This window comes from Myotis yumanensis, unplaced genomic scaffold (assembly GCF_028538775.1).
Source record: "Myotis yumanensis isolate MYYU_CA2020_CCGP unplaced genomic scaffold, mMyoYum1.0.hap1 SCAF_8, whole genome shotgun sequence".
NCBI classification, from domain to species: Eukaryota; Metazoa; Chordata; class Mammalia; order Chiroptera; family Vespertilionidae; genus Myotis; species Myotis yumanensis.
Genome location: NW_027223759.1, coordinates 2,742,101 through 2,760,304, shown reverse-complemented (window position 1 = coordinate 2,760,304; position 18,204 = coordinate 2,742,101). Strand labels below are relative to the sequence as shown.

The following is an 18,204-nucleotide window of genomic DNA, read 5'->3' as shown; positions in this document are numbered from 1 at the left end:
TATATAAGTGTAAGGTATATAAAGTATTGATTTGATAAACATATGTTGCAAAATGGTTACCACCATAGTGAGTAGCTTATTAATATACTAGAGGCCCGATGCACAAAATTCGTGCAAGAGTAGGCCTTCCTTCCCCCGGCCGTCGGCACCGGCTTCCCTCTGGCACCCAGGACCCAGGCTTACCCTCCGGTCGCCAGCAGTCACCTGGGACCTGGGCTTCCCTTGCAGCCCCGGCTTTGTCCAGAAGTACATCCAGTCTAATTAGCATATTATGCTTTTATTATTATAGATTAGTAATTTGAGGAAATGAAATGCTAATGTTTAGTCAATATATTTTACTAGGACAATGTGTAAAACTGACATGTTATCTATTACTTAAGCTATTCTAAATAATTTAATGATTAAAATAAAACTAAAAACTAGCTATATCATTGAATATAAAACTAGGTAAAATATTCATAATAGCATATATTTATTCCAAAGCATCAAATTTTGCATTAGAATGCATGTTATGGTTTTGGAAAATAGCAGACTTGTTTTCTTTGGCTATATCTGTGTAACAGTATTCTTAATATTGAAGTCCATAGAATGTTACTTTGAAAGAAAGAAAATGAGACAGTCCAAAGTTAGAAAGTGGTACAAATGAGCTGTAAATGGATGGACAAAAACAAAAAAGAGGAGTGGTGTAGCTTGAAGAGTTTCAGACCCTGATATGGCGATGATCCTATCCCTAGCCCGTTCTCAGTCAGACCAGGCCTTGACGTGGACGGCAGATGCAATGCAAGTGGCACACTAAGCAGAGCAGCACCCGAATGCTCTTCCTGGGAAACAACTGACGACTAGAATAAGCACATGTAAGATCAGCCAGGAAGTGATAAAATACGGACTTCAGTGAATGGAGACAAAATGAGAGTTTGAGCAACCAGGGGAACCTAAATGGGACTTGAATCAGGGGTTAGACAGGCAAAGAGGAGGTAGCAGAATATTCTAGTTCACATCTTCTTACATATATATCGATATGGAAATTTACAAAAATATCAGTCAAGAGACTTATTACTAATATGATTTGATTGAAAAGTCTAATGCCAACTATATTTGCTCTGAAAAACTACACATTTCAGAGAATTACTTGTGGACATGGATAAAAAACATTTGGCAACAGATGAGGAAACTGAGCAATATTTTAATCTCTGTGCTTGCAAAATTCAGATATAAAAAACTTAGATATCTGGGACCATGTAACTATAAACTTTCAAGACATTTCCATAAAATTCTGTGAAATGCTTCCCAATTTTCAGAGAAAATACTTCAAATTAATAAGTGGTTTGACAAGTTTTCACTTTCTAAAATATGGAATTCTTATTGATGCAGAACCAAAAACGATGCCATTGACCAAGATGGCGGCGTAGGTAAACACCGGAGACCGCTGCCGCAAACAACCATTTCAAAAATACAACTAAAAGACGGAACGGACATCACCCAGAACCACAGGAAGGCTGGCTGAAGAGAGACTCTACAACTAGAAGGAAAGAGAAGAGCAAATCGAGGCTCAGAGGCGGCGCAGTGTGAAAAATACAAAGGTACCGAGGTGCGCGCGCAAAGCGGGCTGGTGGCTGAGGGTGCGGTTGTCGTTTTCTGTCAGGAGTGAGTCTCAGACTCTGGGCTCCAGATCCGGGCGAGTCTCTAGGGACCCAGACTCAAACGGGAGAAGCGGGATTATCCAGCATCAGTTGGAACCTGAGGGCAGCTTTCTCTCCGAGGTTTGCAGCGGCTGCCGGGGTTCTGAGAAGCAGAGCCTCTGGGAACGGGACTGAGCGTGGCCATAACTGCTCCCTCCGCCCGCCCTGTTGATCCCGCCCCGCCCAAACCCTGCACAGCCATTTGCCGATCGCCTCAGGCAAAGGCTGGATTAGCGCCTCCCCAGAAGGCAGACGTTTTCCATACAGCTGATTCCTATAGCCAGTCAGCCTGGCGGTCAAATCCCCCTAGTGTTAACTACAACAATTAAGGGTTGGCTAGAACAAGACTGCGCACAGAGACCACAAGGGGGTGCACCAAGAAAGCATAAAAGATGCGGAGACAAAAAAACATGACAGAAATGGAGGATATGGAGCTAAGAATCGCAATTTTGAGGGCTTGCCATAAATTTGTGCAGAGCCTCACGAAAACTAATGAGACCCTCGATGCTACGATAAAGAAATTAGAAAGTAAGCATACACGGACTGAAATAAAGAATATTATACCCAATAGCAGACCAGAGGAGCACAAGAATCAAACCAAAGATTCAACAAAAAACATCCAATTGGAAAAGCAAAATGAAAAAAGAATCCGAAAGTGTGAAGATAGTGTAAGGAGCCTCTGGGACAGCTTTAAGCGGACTAATATCAGAATTATTGGAGTGCCAGAAGATGAGAGACAGCAAGATATTGAAAACCTATTTCAAGAAATAATGGCAGAAAACTTCCCCCATCTGGAGAAAGAAATGGACTTACAGGTCCAAGAAGCGCAGAGAACCCCAAACAAAAGGAATCCAAAGAGGACCACACCAAGACACATCATCATTAAAATGCCAAGAGCAAAAGACAAAGAGAAAATCTTAAAAGCAGCAAGAGAAAGAGGCTCAATTACCTACAAGGGAATACCCATACGACTGTCAGCTGATTTCTCAACAGAAACTTTGCAGGCCAGAAGGGAATGGCAAGAAATATTCAAAGTGCTGAATACCAAGAACATACAACCAAGATTACTTTATCCAGCAAAGCTATCATTCAGAATTGAAGGTCAGATAAAGAGCTTCACAGATAAGGAAAAGCTAAAGGAGTTCATCACCGCCAAACCAGTATTATATGAAATGCTGAAAGGTATCCTTTAAGAAGAGGAAGAAGAAGAAAAAGGTAAAGATACAAATTATGAACAACAAACATGCATCTATCAACAAATGAATCTAAGAATCAAGTGAATAAATAACCTGATGTACAGAATGAACTGGTGATTATAATAGAATCAGGGACATAGAAAGGGAATAGACTGACTATTCTTGGGGGAAAAAGGGGTGTGGGAGATGCGGGAAGTGACTGGACAAAAATCATGCACCTATGGATGAACACAGTGGGTGGGGAGTGAGGGTGGAGGGTGGGGTGGGAGCTGGAAGGAGGGGAGTTATGGGGGGAAAAAAGAGGAACAAATGTAATAATCTGAACAATAAAGATTTAATTAAAAAAACAAAACAAAAAAAAAACCAAAAAAAAAAACGATGCCATTAATAAGCAATGTTTTTAGGGTCACATTCAGAATCTTTTCCCTCAAAGTCAGATGTATTCTTCCTATCTTTCATTGCCTGTATCCAAAGATGTTTTGTAAAAACTGGCAAATTGTTGATCCAAAGTTAAGTCCAATACAACAAAACTCTCACTAAAAGAAAAAGAAATGGGCTTTAAGAAACATGGCACAAAAATTAATAAAGAAAAATAACCAAAAAATTAAGAAAGAAAACATGAAGGTTTTTAATTTGATCATTATTGACAAGATATGCTCATGATAATCTGTTAATTCCAAACAAATCAAGTCAGTTTGCAGATGACTGTCTTAGTAATTTTTACACCTTTGATGCCATGCAAAAAGTACTGGCATTCAGTCAGACTTAAAAAATACTATCTACAAGCTAAGAGCTGACAGCATCTGTCAGAAACTCACTGGGTAGCTCAAAAATAAACATGCTCTTGGAATAGATAGAGCAGTTACCCTAATTTAAAAAAAAAAAAAATTGCTGTGATGACATCTTTCAAGAAAAAAATGGCACCAGTCACCGACACCAAAGAGTTAATTAGGAAATTAGATTAAGTCAAGAAAAAATATCTTGTTACACACACACACACCTTGTTTCACACTGCAAATAAATTAAAAATGTGCCAAGGTCCTGAAGAAGAAAGATTTCTAGAAGGACTAAAAGAAATGATTCCAAAGGATGGGAAGAAAAGAGAGTATTTGAACACCTATCAATCCATTGCTATACACTATGCTAACTGATCATTCAAGTACTTTGTTTAGTTGCTCACTACTTCATGATGTAAATATCTCAATTTTAATAGGGAAGCAATATAAGAAATTCATTAAGAGCCAGGCTCTAAAAGATAGATTACATGGGTTCAAATCCTGGTTCTACCTCTGTGAACCGCTAAGCAAACTTCACTTCTCTGTGCTTTGATGTTACCACCTATAAAATGGGGACAGCAATAGAGCCTACTTCATAGGGCTATTAGAATAATAAATTAATACATTTAATATTAAGAATATTCAATAATTACTAGTTGTTATTGATGAGGAAATATCTAGGCTAACTCACTTTCCCATAAACAGTGTTTAAATGGCAGAGTTGGAATTTAGACACTCTACTCCAAATCGAACTATCCAAGACTGAGGCAGTGAGTAGGTAACAAGTTTAGGGTAGGTATCCTTAAAACTGAAAAAGCCAAGTAAAATTAAAGTTCAGAATACCAAAGTATTTTCAGCTTATACGCAATTTCATGGTTTTGTACATTGTTTTCACTTATTTTCTTCTGAGATCTTAGTAAAACATTCCTTTAAAAATCGTCAACACTGTTTTGGTTGAACTTGTTTTTCTACACTTTGGTCACAAGTTTAGGCGTGGGTGGAAGAAGGAACAGTATTATCACTCTTGGTGGTGCTTTTGTGACCCCTGCTGCCAATTTAGGAAGCTCGGGCAGAAGGCGGTGAAGTCCGGACACAATGAAAGAACAGAGAAAGGGCCAGCCAGGAAAAACTGAAGTCTCCCAGCCTGAAGGAGCCCCTTTTCCTCCCGACCAGTGAATTTCCATACCAACAAGTAGTGCTATCACACAGTCCCAGTAAAGCCAGGGGATCCAATCAGCCACTCTCCAAATAGTAAGAGGGCTGGTGTTACACATGTAACTGCAAAGAAAGCTCCAGAATGGTTTAAGAAAAAGCACGAGGCCCGTTTTTTTAGGTTACGCCAGGAGCTACATATTTACCTCTGCTTTACCATCTGTATGAGCATTTAATAACTAGTTAGACAGAGCAGGCATTTGAATACTGTGACAAAGGATGGCAAAAATGAGAACTACTTGATTAGTTATGCAAATGCAAATTCAAGCCAACAGAATGAAAGAGATACCAAACCTGCTTATTTCAGACAGATGTGACATGTCTGAAATATGGCTGTTTTTACGTGACTGACGTACTTTTAGTGAGACAAAAATACACCATGATATCTCTAAATTATGAAACCCAAATGTGTCTCCTGGAACAAGATTTATTTTTCCCAGAGAGGAAATATTAAACCACATCATCGTACCTGGTATCAATTTTATCTTGAAACCATTTGCTGTAAGACGAGGATCGGACAGGTAAGTTGATCCACTGTAGCTTTGGTCCCCTGCTGTCATTTTATATAAAATCTCTAAATAATGAGATCCATTAAAAAGACTGAAAAAGAAATAATGGTCCTTTAACTTATTAAATATGTAAAATAAAATTTAAAATTTTATGGAAAATAGTTAATCTAAGGGACTTTTAAAAAGTGTTATTAGTAACCAAAATACAAAGGCATGAATAACTCTGTAAGGAAGTTTACTTTTTTACATTTCTGTTAATATTTTATAGAAGACCTACCACATATAACGTACAGAAGGAGGAAGAATACACATAAAAGACAGTTCCTATCTTCTACTATGTTATAAATAAAATGTAAAATAAAAAAGTGTGCTCCCTCAATATAATACTAATGAAAACTATACCTATAAATGCCATTTATACCTTTAAACAGACACATAATATATTGCCAAGTTACTCAAGTGGTACAGCCTACATAATTTCCAATTGTTAGTCAATAATAAAAAGATAAGCATATATATCTTTCTTCCAGGAACTTATAAATTCAGTAATTCGGAGCCTGCGAGAGCTTCCTTCAGGCATGGCATGTTTGCCAGCGGTGGCATATGAGTGGTATAGGCTTTAAGCAAAATTCTGAGGTAGCCAAAGATTCTCTAGGGCACAAATTAGCCTTTAGCCTTTCCTGTTGGTTACAGGCTCAATCACAGTGCTCAAACATGTTATTACAATCAAGTGTCTGCTGGGGTTGACGTGTGAGAGGTTACCATTTTCCCATTCAGTCAATGAATACTTGAGTGCCTAGCAAGTGATAGATACTGTCTTAGGTGTGCAGGGCTCTGTTCCATGTTTCTGTATAAGATTTTAAGCTGCTATTTATTCATTACAACCCTGGACCCTTGAAAAAGTAAATGAATAGATGATTTTTTGCTTATCATCTCTGAAAGGCAAAGGACCCCACTGGCTATGACAGCAGATGTCACAGAGTGGAAAACTTTGGCTACATATCAGACGTGCTCTCTCTGGTCTAACCAACATTCAGAAAAACAATCTGAGAGCCAGTGGTGATGATACAGCACAGCAACAAATGGTGCAGGCTCTACAGTTACTGCCTAGATTGGACGCTTGGATCCAACTATTGATTTATTAGCCATGTGAGCCTGGGTAAGTTACTTAACAGTTCTATGTCTCAGTTTCCCCACCTATAAAATATGGATAATGACAGTGCCCATCTCTCATCAGGTATGAAGATCATGAAAGCAAAGGGCGTAGTAAAGCTCTTTCCTAAGTAAGTGCTCAATAAACATTAGCCATTGTCGAGCTCCCACTTTGTCTTACAGCTCTCTAAATTGCTCCCTTCAGAGAGAAGCTACACAACCCTCAGGAGAATTCTAGTGAGAAAACTGAGCCCAACCCCAAATTACCCTGTCCAGAGCTCAGTTTTGAAAAACTTACATTATTAACTGTAATGGGGACGTCACATTTCAGAAAACTCCAGATACACCCTAGCTCTTTTTAAGGAAATAAAGAGAAAAGTATCAGATATTTGAACTGTTTTAATTCAGCTTAAGGCTGCATTAATTCTTTTTCTGATTCTTCTTTTGACAGTCCTAAGCCAATCTATACTATGAGAGATGCTGGGTTTCAGTTAATGTGATAATTGTAGCCTTAATTATAAAAGATAGCTTACAAATGTTCGGCCCCATTTCTTTTTCCTTCTGGTACAGGGTCTTTAACACAGAGGTTTTAATATATTTTATAAGTAATTTTTTACTTATTCTTAGAGGTCTGAAAGAATTATCTGTGGATGTGTCCTAGAGAACAAATTCTAATTATCTTTCCATTTCAGGTTTTTATCTCCTTTGATGTACCTGTGATTCTCTTCTACCTGTGTCACACTAAAAAAGAAATATTAAGTATAAAAAAAGGGAAATATTAATGTGATTAGTTATTCATTTTTACAGAAAATAATGTGCTCATACAGGATGTAAAACAGGAACTCCATTTTAAAATCTATACTAGCCCTAGCTGGTTTGGCTCAGTGGATGGAGCGCTGGCCTGAGGACTGAAGGGTCCCAGGTTCGATTTCAGTCAAGGGCACATGCCTGGGTTGCAGGATCGATCCCTATTGGGGGGCGTGCATGAGGCAGCTGATCAATGATTCTCTTATCATTAATGTTTCTCTCTCTCTCTCTCTTCCTTCCTCTCTTGAAATCAATAAAAATATATTAAAAAATAAAATAGAATCTATAATAGAATTAGTTCCAAAAGAATAACCAATGGATGAAACATTAGATGGAAAGGTTGACAGGGAACTTAAGGTGGGAGATCAGGCTGTCTGACCTGCTGACCCAGGGATAAGTGCTTTGATGGGATTGAATACAAAGCACATGGCACTGTCTATGAGGCCATCTCACCAGAAAGTGGAATCTAAACCCATTCAGTCCTCCTGAGCTAGCTCCCACTGAAACACGGGAGAGGGAAAAACAAGCTGACCACCAGGAAAAACAAGCTGACCACCATCGCATGGGAACAAAGAGACAAATCGAGACGAGACATTCCAATGAGCAAGTGTCGGTATTAATAAAAAGTTAATGGTGTGGTATTCAGATAGTTTTGTGAGCATACCAAAATGTAACGGTTGGACTTTGACTAGATACAAATTAAAAATTTTAAAACTACAGGAAAGACAGTTTGAGACAACAAGGAACAATTCCAAGGAATTATTATTGTGTAAGTTATGACAAAGGCACTGTAATCAGCTAAGAAAATAGCCATTTTTGAGAGAGATATACTGAAAGACATATGGGTGGGAATTGTTCTAAAACACTTAAGCAAAGGAAAGAATATATGCATATATATACAGACACACACGCATACATGGGCAGAATAAATGTGGCAAAATCTTGAAAATTGTTGATAAAGGTATTCATTGTACAGATCTATTTTGGCATATTCTTTAAATGTTTAAGAGCACACAACAAAGAAGAATTATGGCAACTTTACTTCAAAATTACCCTAGGGAAGTCACTAATGTACAGGAGGAGAATTAAGCTTCATATTTATTAACTGCAGGACTATGTAGAATATTTTAAAATTATTTACTTAAAAACAATTACTTCCACTGAAGATCAGAAATGAAGTTTTTAAAAGATTTCTTTAAATAAACACCACTTTTCCCTATTAGGAAACACTTTCAACTTTTTACCTCCAATTTCTAATCTAGTATGGATTAATAAATGTTTTTAGAGTAAGAAATATATTACTTCACCATACCTCTCTGTTAATATAATTGGTTTTTCCAATGGTTCTGCAGGAAGTTTATGATTCTCAAGAAGTCTTTTAAATAGCAGAGCTTCTTCCACTCTATATGGATTTAACAACATTACCTCTGTTTTGGATGTAACTAGCCATCCATCAGGAAACTTGAGATTGTGGATTAAGCAAAGTTCGTCCTTTTCTTCTGGTTCAAATTTCTTGTGTTTCTCTACATTTTTTTTAAAGTTTTCCATAGAAAAGTGAATTTGAACTATTTTAATGGTTTGACTCTTTTTTTTTTCAACGTGGGACTGGAAAAGCTCATCAAGTTTTGGCTGATTAGCTAATGATGTTTTCAACTTGTGCTTCTGTGCCAAACTCCATGAGCTTGTGGGTTTTATCTTCTTTCTGCCATCTTGTAGTGAGGTTTGTGACTCCTGTTCAATGGCTCTCTTGATTTGCCTATTGTATCGTTCCAAGTCTTTAGTAGCCCTCTCTTCATATCTATGAATAGATAAAGAGAACTAATGAGTTCGTAATCAGAAATACATTAACCATCTGAAATAAATCTTATAAAAAAAGAGTGGCCCGATGTACGAATTTGTGCACATTGGAAGGAAATTAGAATATTTTAATATCACTATTTGCCCTTTCTCTATAATAGAAGCCTCAACCAAATTCACCATCAATAATGACAGATCGAAACCATGCATGCGATTGAGGCCAGCGAGAGCTTTATATGTATCGTGCATGCGCGAGTCAACTTGGCCTTTTATAGATAGAGAACAAACGTGCTTAATTAGACCTGCTTTCCGATGTAGCTAACCTTTTTCCAGCCCAGTGAAGCACCCCAACTTCTCGTTCAGGTAATTCTCAGCAACACAGCAGTAAATATCAATACAAAGCAGATTATTGTTATAGATCACGCAGGGAGAACAAAGGGTAAAATATTTAACAGTAGCCGTGTTTGACTATATTCTGTGCAGTGAGAAAACCTGAAGTCATTTTCAAGGTCCACCATTTCTTACTTCTTTTCAGTCAGGTCAAGTTTCTAAGCTTTCTAAATCTCCATTTTCCAGCTAATGAAAAAAAAATAGGATTCCACCGAGTCTCCTATCTACCTACTCCAGGACTTCTGTGAGGATCATGAGATGAGGCAGGGAAAACGCTTCACAGACATTTGGTTACAGTGTAAAATGTTCCCACCTGGTTATAAAGCAAGTCGTGTTCCTGGGCTGAAGAAACTGCAAGGAAGCTAGTTGCTACGTGACGTCATTACCCGGCACCCACAGTCACTGTTTCAAGGCTGGGCTAGGCTGTGGGCCGCATTTTGCACCATGGAACCTTGGCAGTGTTGGCTGCGATTTGGTGGGGTGTCACTCCAGGGTGGTGGCGGGGCCTGTGTTCCACTTGGGGGAAGCCAAGTGTTGCTTCGTGGGTGCCAGGTCCACAGTGCCGTTTCTCTGTAAATGGCCAGTGCACGTCACAGCAGCTCCTGCGTTGAGCATCAGCCCATGGTGGTCAGTGCGGGTCATAGCGACCGGTTGGACACGTAGCATTTTATATGTATAGATAAAGCTGGCATTCCAGGCCTGGTAATTGTGAAGGAGCTATATTGGACTATCCCTCCCATATATAAACAAAATAGATACCACCCATTTAACATCGGTACTGAAGAGCAGTAAAAGCAGGCAGAAACTGTAATGGGTCCAACCCTTGAATAAACAGAACCACATTTATACAGCCTTTACCCAGAGAGCAGTTCCCAGCATTAAGAGGAGTAGGAGTGGCAAGAACTCCCATCAGAAAGCTGCACTGCCATTAGCTTGAGTCACCAGAACACAAAGCTAGCTCCTTGCTTCCAAAACAACTGAAAACTGAGGGAGAAAACCCCATATGTGGGAACCCAGAGGATAACAATCACTAGAAGGCTAAATGAGCTAAACAGGTATTTCAGTGGCTACTTGTTGCAATTAAAGAGAGAGAGAGAGAGAGAGAGAGAGTGTGTGTGTGTGTGTGTGTGTGTGTTTGGAGTTTGAATTCCACAGAATTAGATGGCATAGTAAACACTTTGGGCTTTCAGTTAAAACTGAAGAAAGACCACGTTTTAGAGGTAATAAAAAACAACAACTGTCCTGTAACTGTGGAAGCTGCCCTAGGACTAAAGGCAAAATTTAGTCTCCCTACTGAAGTGTACACAAAGCTTCCATAAGCTCAAGGTTGTCTGTCAATAATTTAAATGCCTGGCAGAACAAAAACCAACACTTTTCAGAAGAAAACAGAATCCAGATTTTCTACAACATATGAGCCATAATGTCCACTATACAATCAGAAGCTATCACTCCACCAATAAAAAAACAGGAAAACATGATTCATGGTCAAGAAAAGAAGTGATCAGTAGAAACCAACCTCAAGATGACTCAGATGTTGGAATTTGCAAAATAAATAAAAACAGGTTTTTATAAGTATTTAAGGTCTTAAAGGAAAAGATTACCATAATGAGAGAATAGAAGGGGGTATCTCAACAGAGAAGGAAAATTATCAAAAGGATAAAATGGAAATGGAAATTCTAGAACTAAGAAACACAATATCTAAAACAAAAAATTTACTGGGTAGGTTTAACAGCAGGTCAGAGATGGCAAAGACAGGGTCAGTAAAACAGAATACAGCTCAACAGAAATTATCCAATCTGAACAACAGAGAAAAGTGATTGAAGGTTGAAAAACACCTTAGTTACTTATGGCATAAACAGCAACCCAAATGTAAGTAACATATAAACAATAAAAGTGAGGGGCGGAAAACATTTGAAGAAATGAAATTATGGCTGACACAACCAATCTGGAGACACACAACATTTTACATATCCAAGGTCAGTAAACCCCAAGCAGGATAAATCCAAAGAAATCCACAGCTAAGTATATTAGAATCCTAACTGCTGAAAACCAAAATAAAGATAAAGCAGTCAAAGGAGAAAAAAGGTATTACATAACTGCTAAAAAGCAAAGGTAATAATAATATCCTGAAAGGAGTTAGATAAAAAAGAGACATTACAAAACAAACAAACACCACCATAAAAATAGACACTTTCAGAAAAAAAAATGTTGAGAATCTATTTTCAGCATCATTGTACTATTGAGGAATGACACCAAATGGATATTCAGAAATAATGAACAGCAGAAATGGTAACTGTGTAGGTAAATAGAAAAAAAAAATCTTTAAAAAAAATTACTGTTGAAAGATAACTTTAAATTTAAAAATATAGTATTTTAAAGTGAGGTTTATGTTGTATGTAGATATAAAATATATGACACCAACTGCAGAAAGGACAAGAGTGGTAAATGGAATTATACTTGCCTAGTTTTTATACAGGGTGAGGCAAAAGTAGGTTTACAGTTGTTCATATGGAAAATAATAATAGTAATACAATAAACTCTCACGTACTCACAACTATAAACCTACTTTTGACCCACTCTGTATTTGTGTGAAATTATATTCTACTAACTCTTAAGTGATAAATTAAGGATGTATAAAATATTCCCCAAAGCAAAAACTAATGCAAAATTAATAAAGGAATTAAAGTTAACTATTAAATTATATTCCTTTAACCTGAAGGCTGCTTCCCCAAAAAAAGAGAAATAGAGGAAAAAAACTGATGAGATGAACAAAATAAGAAAATGGTAGACCTAAACCCAACCCTGTCAGTCATTACATTACATGGACTGAATATTCCAATTAAAAGGCAGGTTGTCAGGCTGAATTTAAAAAGCAAAATAAATTTAAAAAAAATATGTATGTCTACAAGAGTTACACTTTAAATATATAGACACAGACTGTTCAAAAATAAAAGACTTAGGTATTTGCTCTAGTATACTTTTTATTGTTATTTAAGAGTGTACTCCTACTTATTTTAAAAAGTTTGCTGTAAAACGATATGCTGGCAGCAGCCTCATATATCTTGTGTTTATTAAATCTCTTGCATCATTTTCTTTTGTGCTTGATTTAATCTCATGCTTATGTATGAGTACAGTGTTGTAAAATCTACAATAGTGTACAGTAATGTCTTAGGCCTTCACATTCACTCGTCACTCTCTGACGGACTTATTCAGAGCTCCACTCCTGGTAAGTGCCCTATATAGGCGTACTATTTTCATCTTTTATGCCATATTTACTGTCTCTTTTCTACATATCCCCATCTTTAGGCAATGCATGACTATGTATTTTACAATTGAATATAATCTATTAAAAATAAACTATACAGATACACTCAACAAATGTGATGAAAATCACTAAAATATTTTGTTGAGGGGATGATGCTAGGTATAAACGTACATATGATTACATATATATATATATATATATATATATATATATATATATATATATATAAAGTTTAAAAACTGGAAAAAGCAAGCTAGTGTGATGGAAATCAAAACAGGGCTGTGTATGGAGATTGGCTGGTCCAAGTGGCACAAAAGGACTTTCTAGGGTGATGGAAATGTTCTACATTTTGGGGTGGTGACCATGGGTCTACACATACGAAATGCATTAAGCTATATATATGGTTAAGATCTATGCATTTCACAGCAACTATATTTTACTCAATTTAAAAATCCATGTAAGAAAGCACTGAAGGCATAGGCACTAAAAAAACAACAACAAAAAGACAAAATAGTCAATCCCAACTCCAAAGAGTTCCTTATACTTTTGCTATCACATCAACACGGAATAAGCAATTCCCTGAGCACTGCAAAAGAAAATTTACAAACGTTAATATTCCATTTACTAAATAGATACTAGTAAAATTAAATTCAATATAACAAGCAAAATTACAGTGATTAAAATTATAATGGTTTCATAGCTAAACATTTATTTTTTCAGTTACTACTTATTTCTCATTTTAGTCATCAATGAAAAAAGGTACGAAATAATGAACATTTAAAAATTTTACTGGGTTTTGCATAATTGTTAGATCAACTCTTTTCTAAAAAATTGAAGTTTCTATTTCTCCAGGCCTAGGCTGAGGGCAGGCAGTACTGTTTTTTAAAGAGTTCTATGGGTGATCCTAATGCATATACAGAATTGAAAATGACTATTATTATGTTCAGCAAAGTGTAGTGGTAAAGAGCACAACCACCAAGACAGACTGCCTGGTTTGGCTCTGCCACTTAGTAGCTCTGTAAATCTCAGCAAGTTATTTAATTTTTCTGTGTCTCAGTACGGGTAATCTACAGCTGCTTCATAGTAGAGTAATACCTGGCACATTGTAAATGGTGATGTTTGATACTATTATTTTCTATCAAGATACATAATGAAAAGGGAACACAATTTGACTAATGGTTAATAATTATTTAAGCAACTTTGCTAATGTCTTTTTTAAATTCAGTTTTAAATTTGAGTCTAGAAAATGTTATCTCTTGTTTTAAGAAATGTAAGAAACAGGCTGAATTCCATTGTAGGTAATATGCATAAAACATTTTTAAGAAATATGAATAGATCTGTGTCAGAAAATAAAAATGCTATTAGTGGGAGAGCTGTATTAAATGTTAAAGTGAAATTAAGAGACAAGAGACGGTAGTATGTTGTTTAGATGGCACTTAGCACTTGTTTGTTAAATAAAGAAATGCTATCTGGATGAGAATGTAAAAAGACCTTGTTTCTCTGTAAACTAGGCAAAAAATGCCTCTTTTGGTTAGTCACCATGTCACATTCATAATTTTTTACGTTATTTTCTCTCATTTCTACTTAGAATCCGAACTTGTGGATTAGCTATATAAAACACATGATTAATTTACTTTCAATATTACTACAATTAAGTATTTTTAGCTCCTGGACATTCAAATTCAAGATTTCCTGTACGGTGGAAATGAGTTCAAGATGAAGGTCACCATTTGTAATTAATTATAAAGTGCACATATGGTACTAATCTTTTGATTTACTCAAGAAGTCAATTTCATGAGTTTCTTGGGAAATATAAAAAGTTATGTCCAAAGGAATATTAAGTGAATGTTAAGTAAAAACATCTGCTACTTTTGACTTAATGTCATTAAGGGATTATTAACTGGAATGGGAAAATTATAATTCTGATTTGACCAGTAATCAATTAAAATGATGTTTTAGTGACTAAAGATTACATGTAGTTACAAAGTTTATTTACCATTTTCAATAATGCCCCAATTACAATTTATTCTTAGCTATTTTAAGTAGAAGTATGTTCCTACCGACTGCAAGTCAAAGTTCGAGTTAACATCAATTGACTGAGAGCCCAGTGGCAGGTCACATGCCAAAATCTGGTTTCTAATCCACTGAAAGAGAGGCAATCAAGGGGGAGGGGGAGTGGGGGGTGGGGAGGGATACGAGAACCAGAAAGGAAGAACTGAAAGATGAAAGTACTCCTGCTCCAGTCTGTCCTAAGTTCTCAGCAGAAATCCCTGATTCTAGTTCTTTCTCAAGCTCTGCTATGGCTTACAGAACCCCTTCATGATCTGGCCAGCCTTTCTCCATCTTTCCTTATCACACTCCCATAAATTCAACTCCTATCAGAGAGGGCACCCTTCAGTTCCCAAATAACATCATTTTGCTTCTAGTTTCTGTACCTTCTTACATGCTGTTCCTTCTCTCTAGAAAATTCCCTACACCTTTCTGATTAATTTCTATTCAGGGAAGCGTTTCCTGTCCCACAGATGAGATTAAGACCAACTGCTAAGTGTTTTCATAATTCCCTATATTTTTTAAATTTGGGGGGGGGGGGGAGGTCAATGGGGGAAAAAAGGGGACATCTTTAATACTTTAAACAATAAAGATTTAAAAAACTCATCATATTCTATGATTATTATTGTAAAACTGCCTTCCGCCCTAGGCTACACCATTTGGAAGTAGAAAATGTTTACTTATGACTGTCTTTGAAGTGACTAGCTATGGTACATAGGGCCTGGTACACTGAATGCCTTCAACATATATTCCCTCATTTAAGGAAGGACAGAGGGAAGGGAAGGTGGGAGGAAAGGCTTAAGAGCGGGTCAGCCAGAGCAAAAGTTAAATTTTCTAACAAAAAAAGTGATGCCAAAAAAGGTACTCTAGCCAAGTCAAAAGGCATTTTCCACTCTGCTTTTCCATAAATAAGAAGTTAAAAAAATTTTTTGTAACCCAGTGGATTAAAATATTTGAACATTCAGGTCACATGCAAGCTCTGGAAACTTACTTCAGTTTTTCCTCTTCACTCAATGTCTTCCACAGCTCTTCAATCTGTATCGTTGCAGCCTCCAAACTGGTCTGAGGATTTTCTGTGAGAAACTGAACACGATGATCTTGAACAAAGAGGGCGCTTGCTGACATGGGCTTCTTGATGACGCGACGGCTGATTAAATCGTAAGCGGTCAGCTGTCCTGATTTGTGATCCACCACGTTTGACTTTTTGTTACAGGACCCGTCACTGAGATTCTTCTGTTCAGGGCTTGGAGTGCTCCTCTCACTTCCTTCACATGCTGAACTTCCTGGAGGCACTAGGATTTTCACAGGTTCAATGTTTTCTCCCATTGCATTTTTGAGTGCATTTCCCCTGCTCCAGTTATCTGCACAAATTTCCACAGACTTCTCAGGAACTGCTTCTTTCTCATTTCCCCCACTCTCATCGATAGGGCCTTGACTGCCATTTTCTGATTGGGCGTGCGTAACAGAATCTACAAAACAAGTTTCAGTATATTCCTTCTGGGTGTCCTCACTTGATAAATTATCCATTGGGATCTCCAGAAATGTATTTTTAGTGTTATCCGTGTTAGAATTTTCACTAATAAAATGGTCATCATAATGGTCATGAACGTGAATATGATTTAAACAACCGTTAATGTTTTCTCCAGATTCATCAGCATGCACATCATTTTGAAAAGAAATGCTCGCAGTATCAACATTTGGATAATTACTTCCAGATGATTCCGTCTTATTAAAAAGCACATCTGTTTCTGCTTTTTTACTAACAGCCATGTCAGCTGAGGAAACATCTGTTTTACTATTTTCATAAGAATTTGTACTAGGTAGTGATCCGTAACAAGTCGTCATCAGATTTTCAAGAGCAATTAAAACAGATTCCTACAAATACAAATTAACAAATGTTAGGAGAAATTATAGAAAAATTAAATAGACAAGATTTAAAATAATAGTTAAAAATAGGTATAAACAAGCAAATCTCCTTTGTCACACAAAAATGGTTAGGATAGTATAAGTTTGTAAATAACATAAATTCAAAAATTTATCTAAAAAAGTTTACCTTATTCTGTAATAATACTTGACTTTTATCCGGTGTTAAATTTACATCCACGTTAGCTGTAGGAACATCAATTTTCAGAAAGAAAATGGGATACAAACGAGTAGATTCCTTTAGGCACTTCAGATTGTAATAACGTCGGATTAGCTAGAAATATATGTAATGAATAAAAGACAAAAAAACCCATATAAATAAATATTGCCATCCATAAAATACCACCAAAAGAAGAATATTCAACTGAGTGGATGTATCTGCTTATCAGGAAAATCAGTATCTAAATAGTAACACTCATTTAGAGGCCTTGAACCTATGGGAATGAAGTACAAGCATTCATTAAGCAGTACAAACATCCAAGGCAACTGGCTTCATAGTTAAAGATCATCAACCTACGAACCAGGGGGTCACAGTTCAATTCCCAGTCAGGGCACATGTCCAGGTGGCAGGCTCCATCCCTAGTGTGATGTGTGCAAGAAGCAGCCGGTCAATGATTCTCTCTCATCATTGATGTTTCTATCTCTCTCTCCCTCTCCCTCCCTCTCTGAAATCAGCTAAAAAAATAGTAAATAAATAAATATATATATATATATATATATATATATATATATATATGTAGGTAGATCTATGTGTGTGTGTGTGTGTGTGTGTGTGTGTGTGTGTGTGTGTGTGTGTATCTCCACAGTGTCAAAGTCCAGAGTTCAAATCCAAACTCTGTTACTTCCTGGCTATGAAACCAAAAAAAGTGACTAACATTTCAATTTTTTTTCATCAAAAATTAAAAGAAAATAATACATCACATAGTTGTAAAGACTCAAACAGACATCATATGTAAGGTACCTAGAAAAATATTTAATAAATATTATTGTATATCTTTCTCCTTTTCCTTATCCTATATAATAAAACCCTACATGCAAATCGAGTGAACAACTGAACGTCTGGTTGCTATGATGCGCACTGACCACCAGGGGGCAGACGCTCAAAGTGGTGATGGGGAGGTGGGGCCGGCCAGCAGGCAGCGCCAGGCCACTAGCCAAGGCGGGTGCTGGGGGGGGGGGGGGGCGCGACTGCCCTACCCACTGGTCACCTCACAGATTGGCCCTGATCGCCAGCCAGACCTAGGGACTCTACCCTATATATTGGGAACTGTCTCTTAGATTTAAAAATTAAAACCTGGCAAGGTTACTCTAACACTGAAAAAACAGGATGATGCAACGATGACACGCATGGACTCTGGCTTGCACATTTTGTGGTCAGCCCTGATTCTGACACTTATAACTGTGTGACAAAGCCAATTACTTAACTTCTCTCTGCTTCAGTTTTTCCAC

At 37.1% G+C, this 18,204-nt stretch overlaps 1 protein-coding gene across 10 annotated transcripts in view; it reads right to left on the bottom strand.

Moving 5' to 3' along the window:
* Positions 1–18,204, bottom strand: part of PMS1 (PMS1 homolog 1, mismatch repair system component) — a 65,866-nt gene that overhangs the window by 4,912 nt on the left and 42,750 nt on the right. For 5 of the 10 annotated variants that reach the window (XM_070421677.1, XM_070421679.1, XM_070421680.1 and 2 more), the window contains 4 exons: positions 16,886–17,029; positions 15,824–16,707; positions 8,644–9,129; positions 5,333–5,463 (listed from right to left, as the gene is read on the bottom strand). In XM_070421677.1, coding sequence (XP_070277778.1) covers positions 5,333–5,463; positions 8,644–9,129; positions 15,824–16,707; positions 16,886–17,029 — 1,645 coding nt within the window. Of the gene's footprint in view, positions 1–5,332; positions 5,464–6,822; positions 6,879–8,643; positions 9,130–15,823; positions 16,708–16,885; positions 17,030–18,204 lie in introns of those variants that run through there. The other 5 variants (XM_070421684.1, XM_070421686.1, XM_070421685.1 and 2 more) reach the window with 5 other exon arrangements.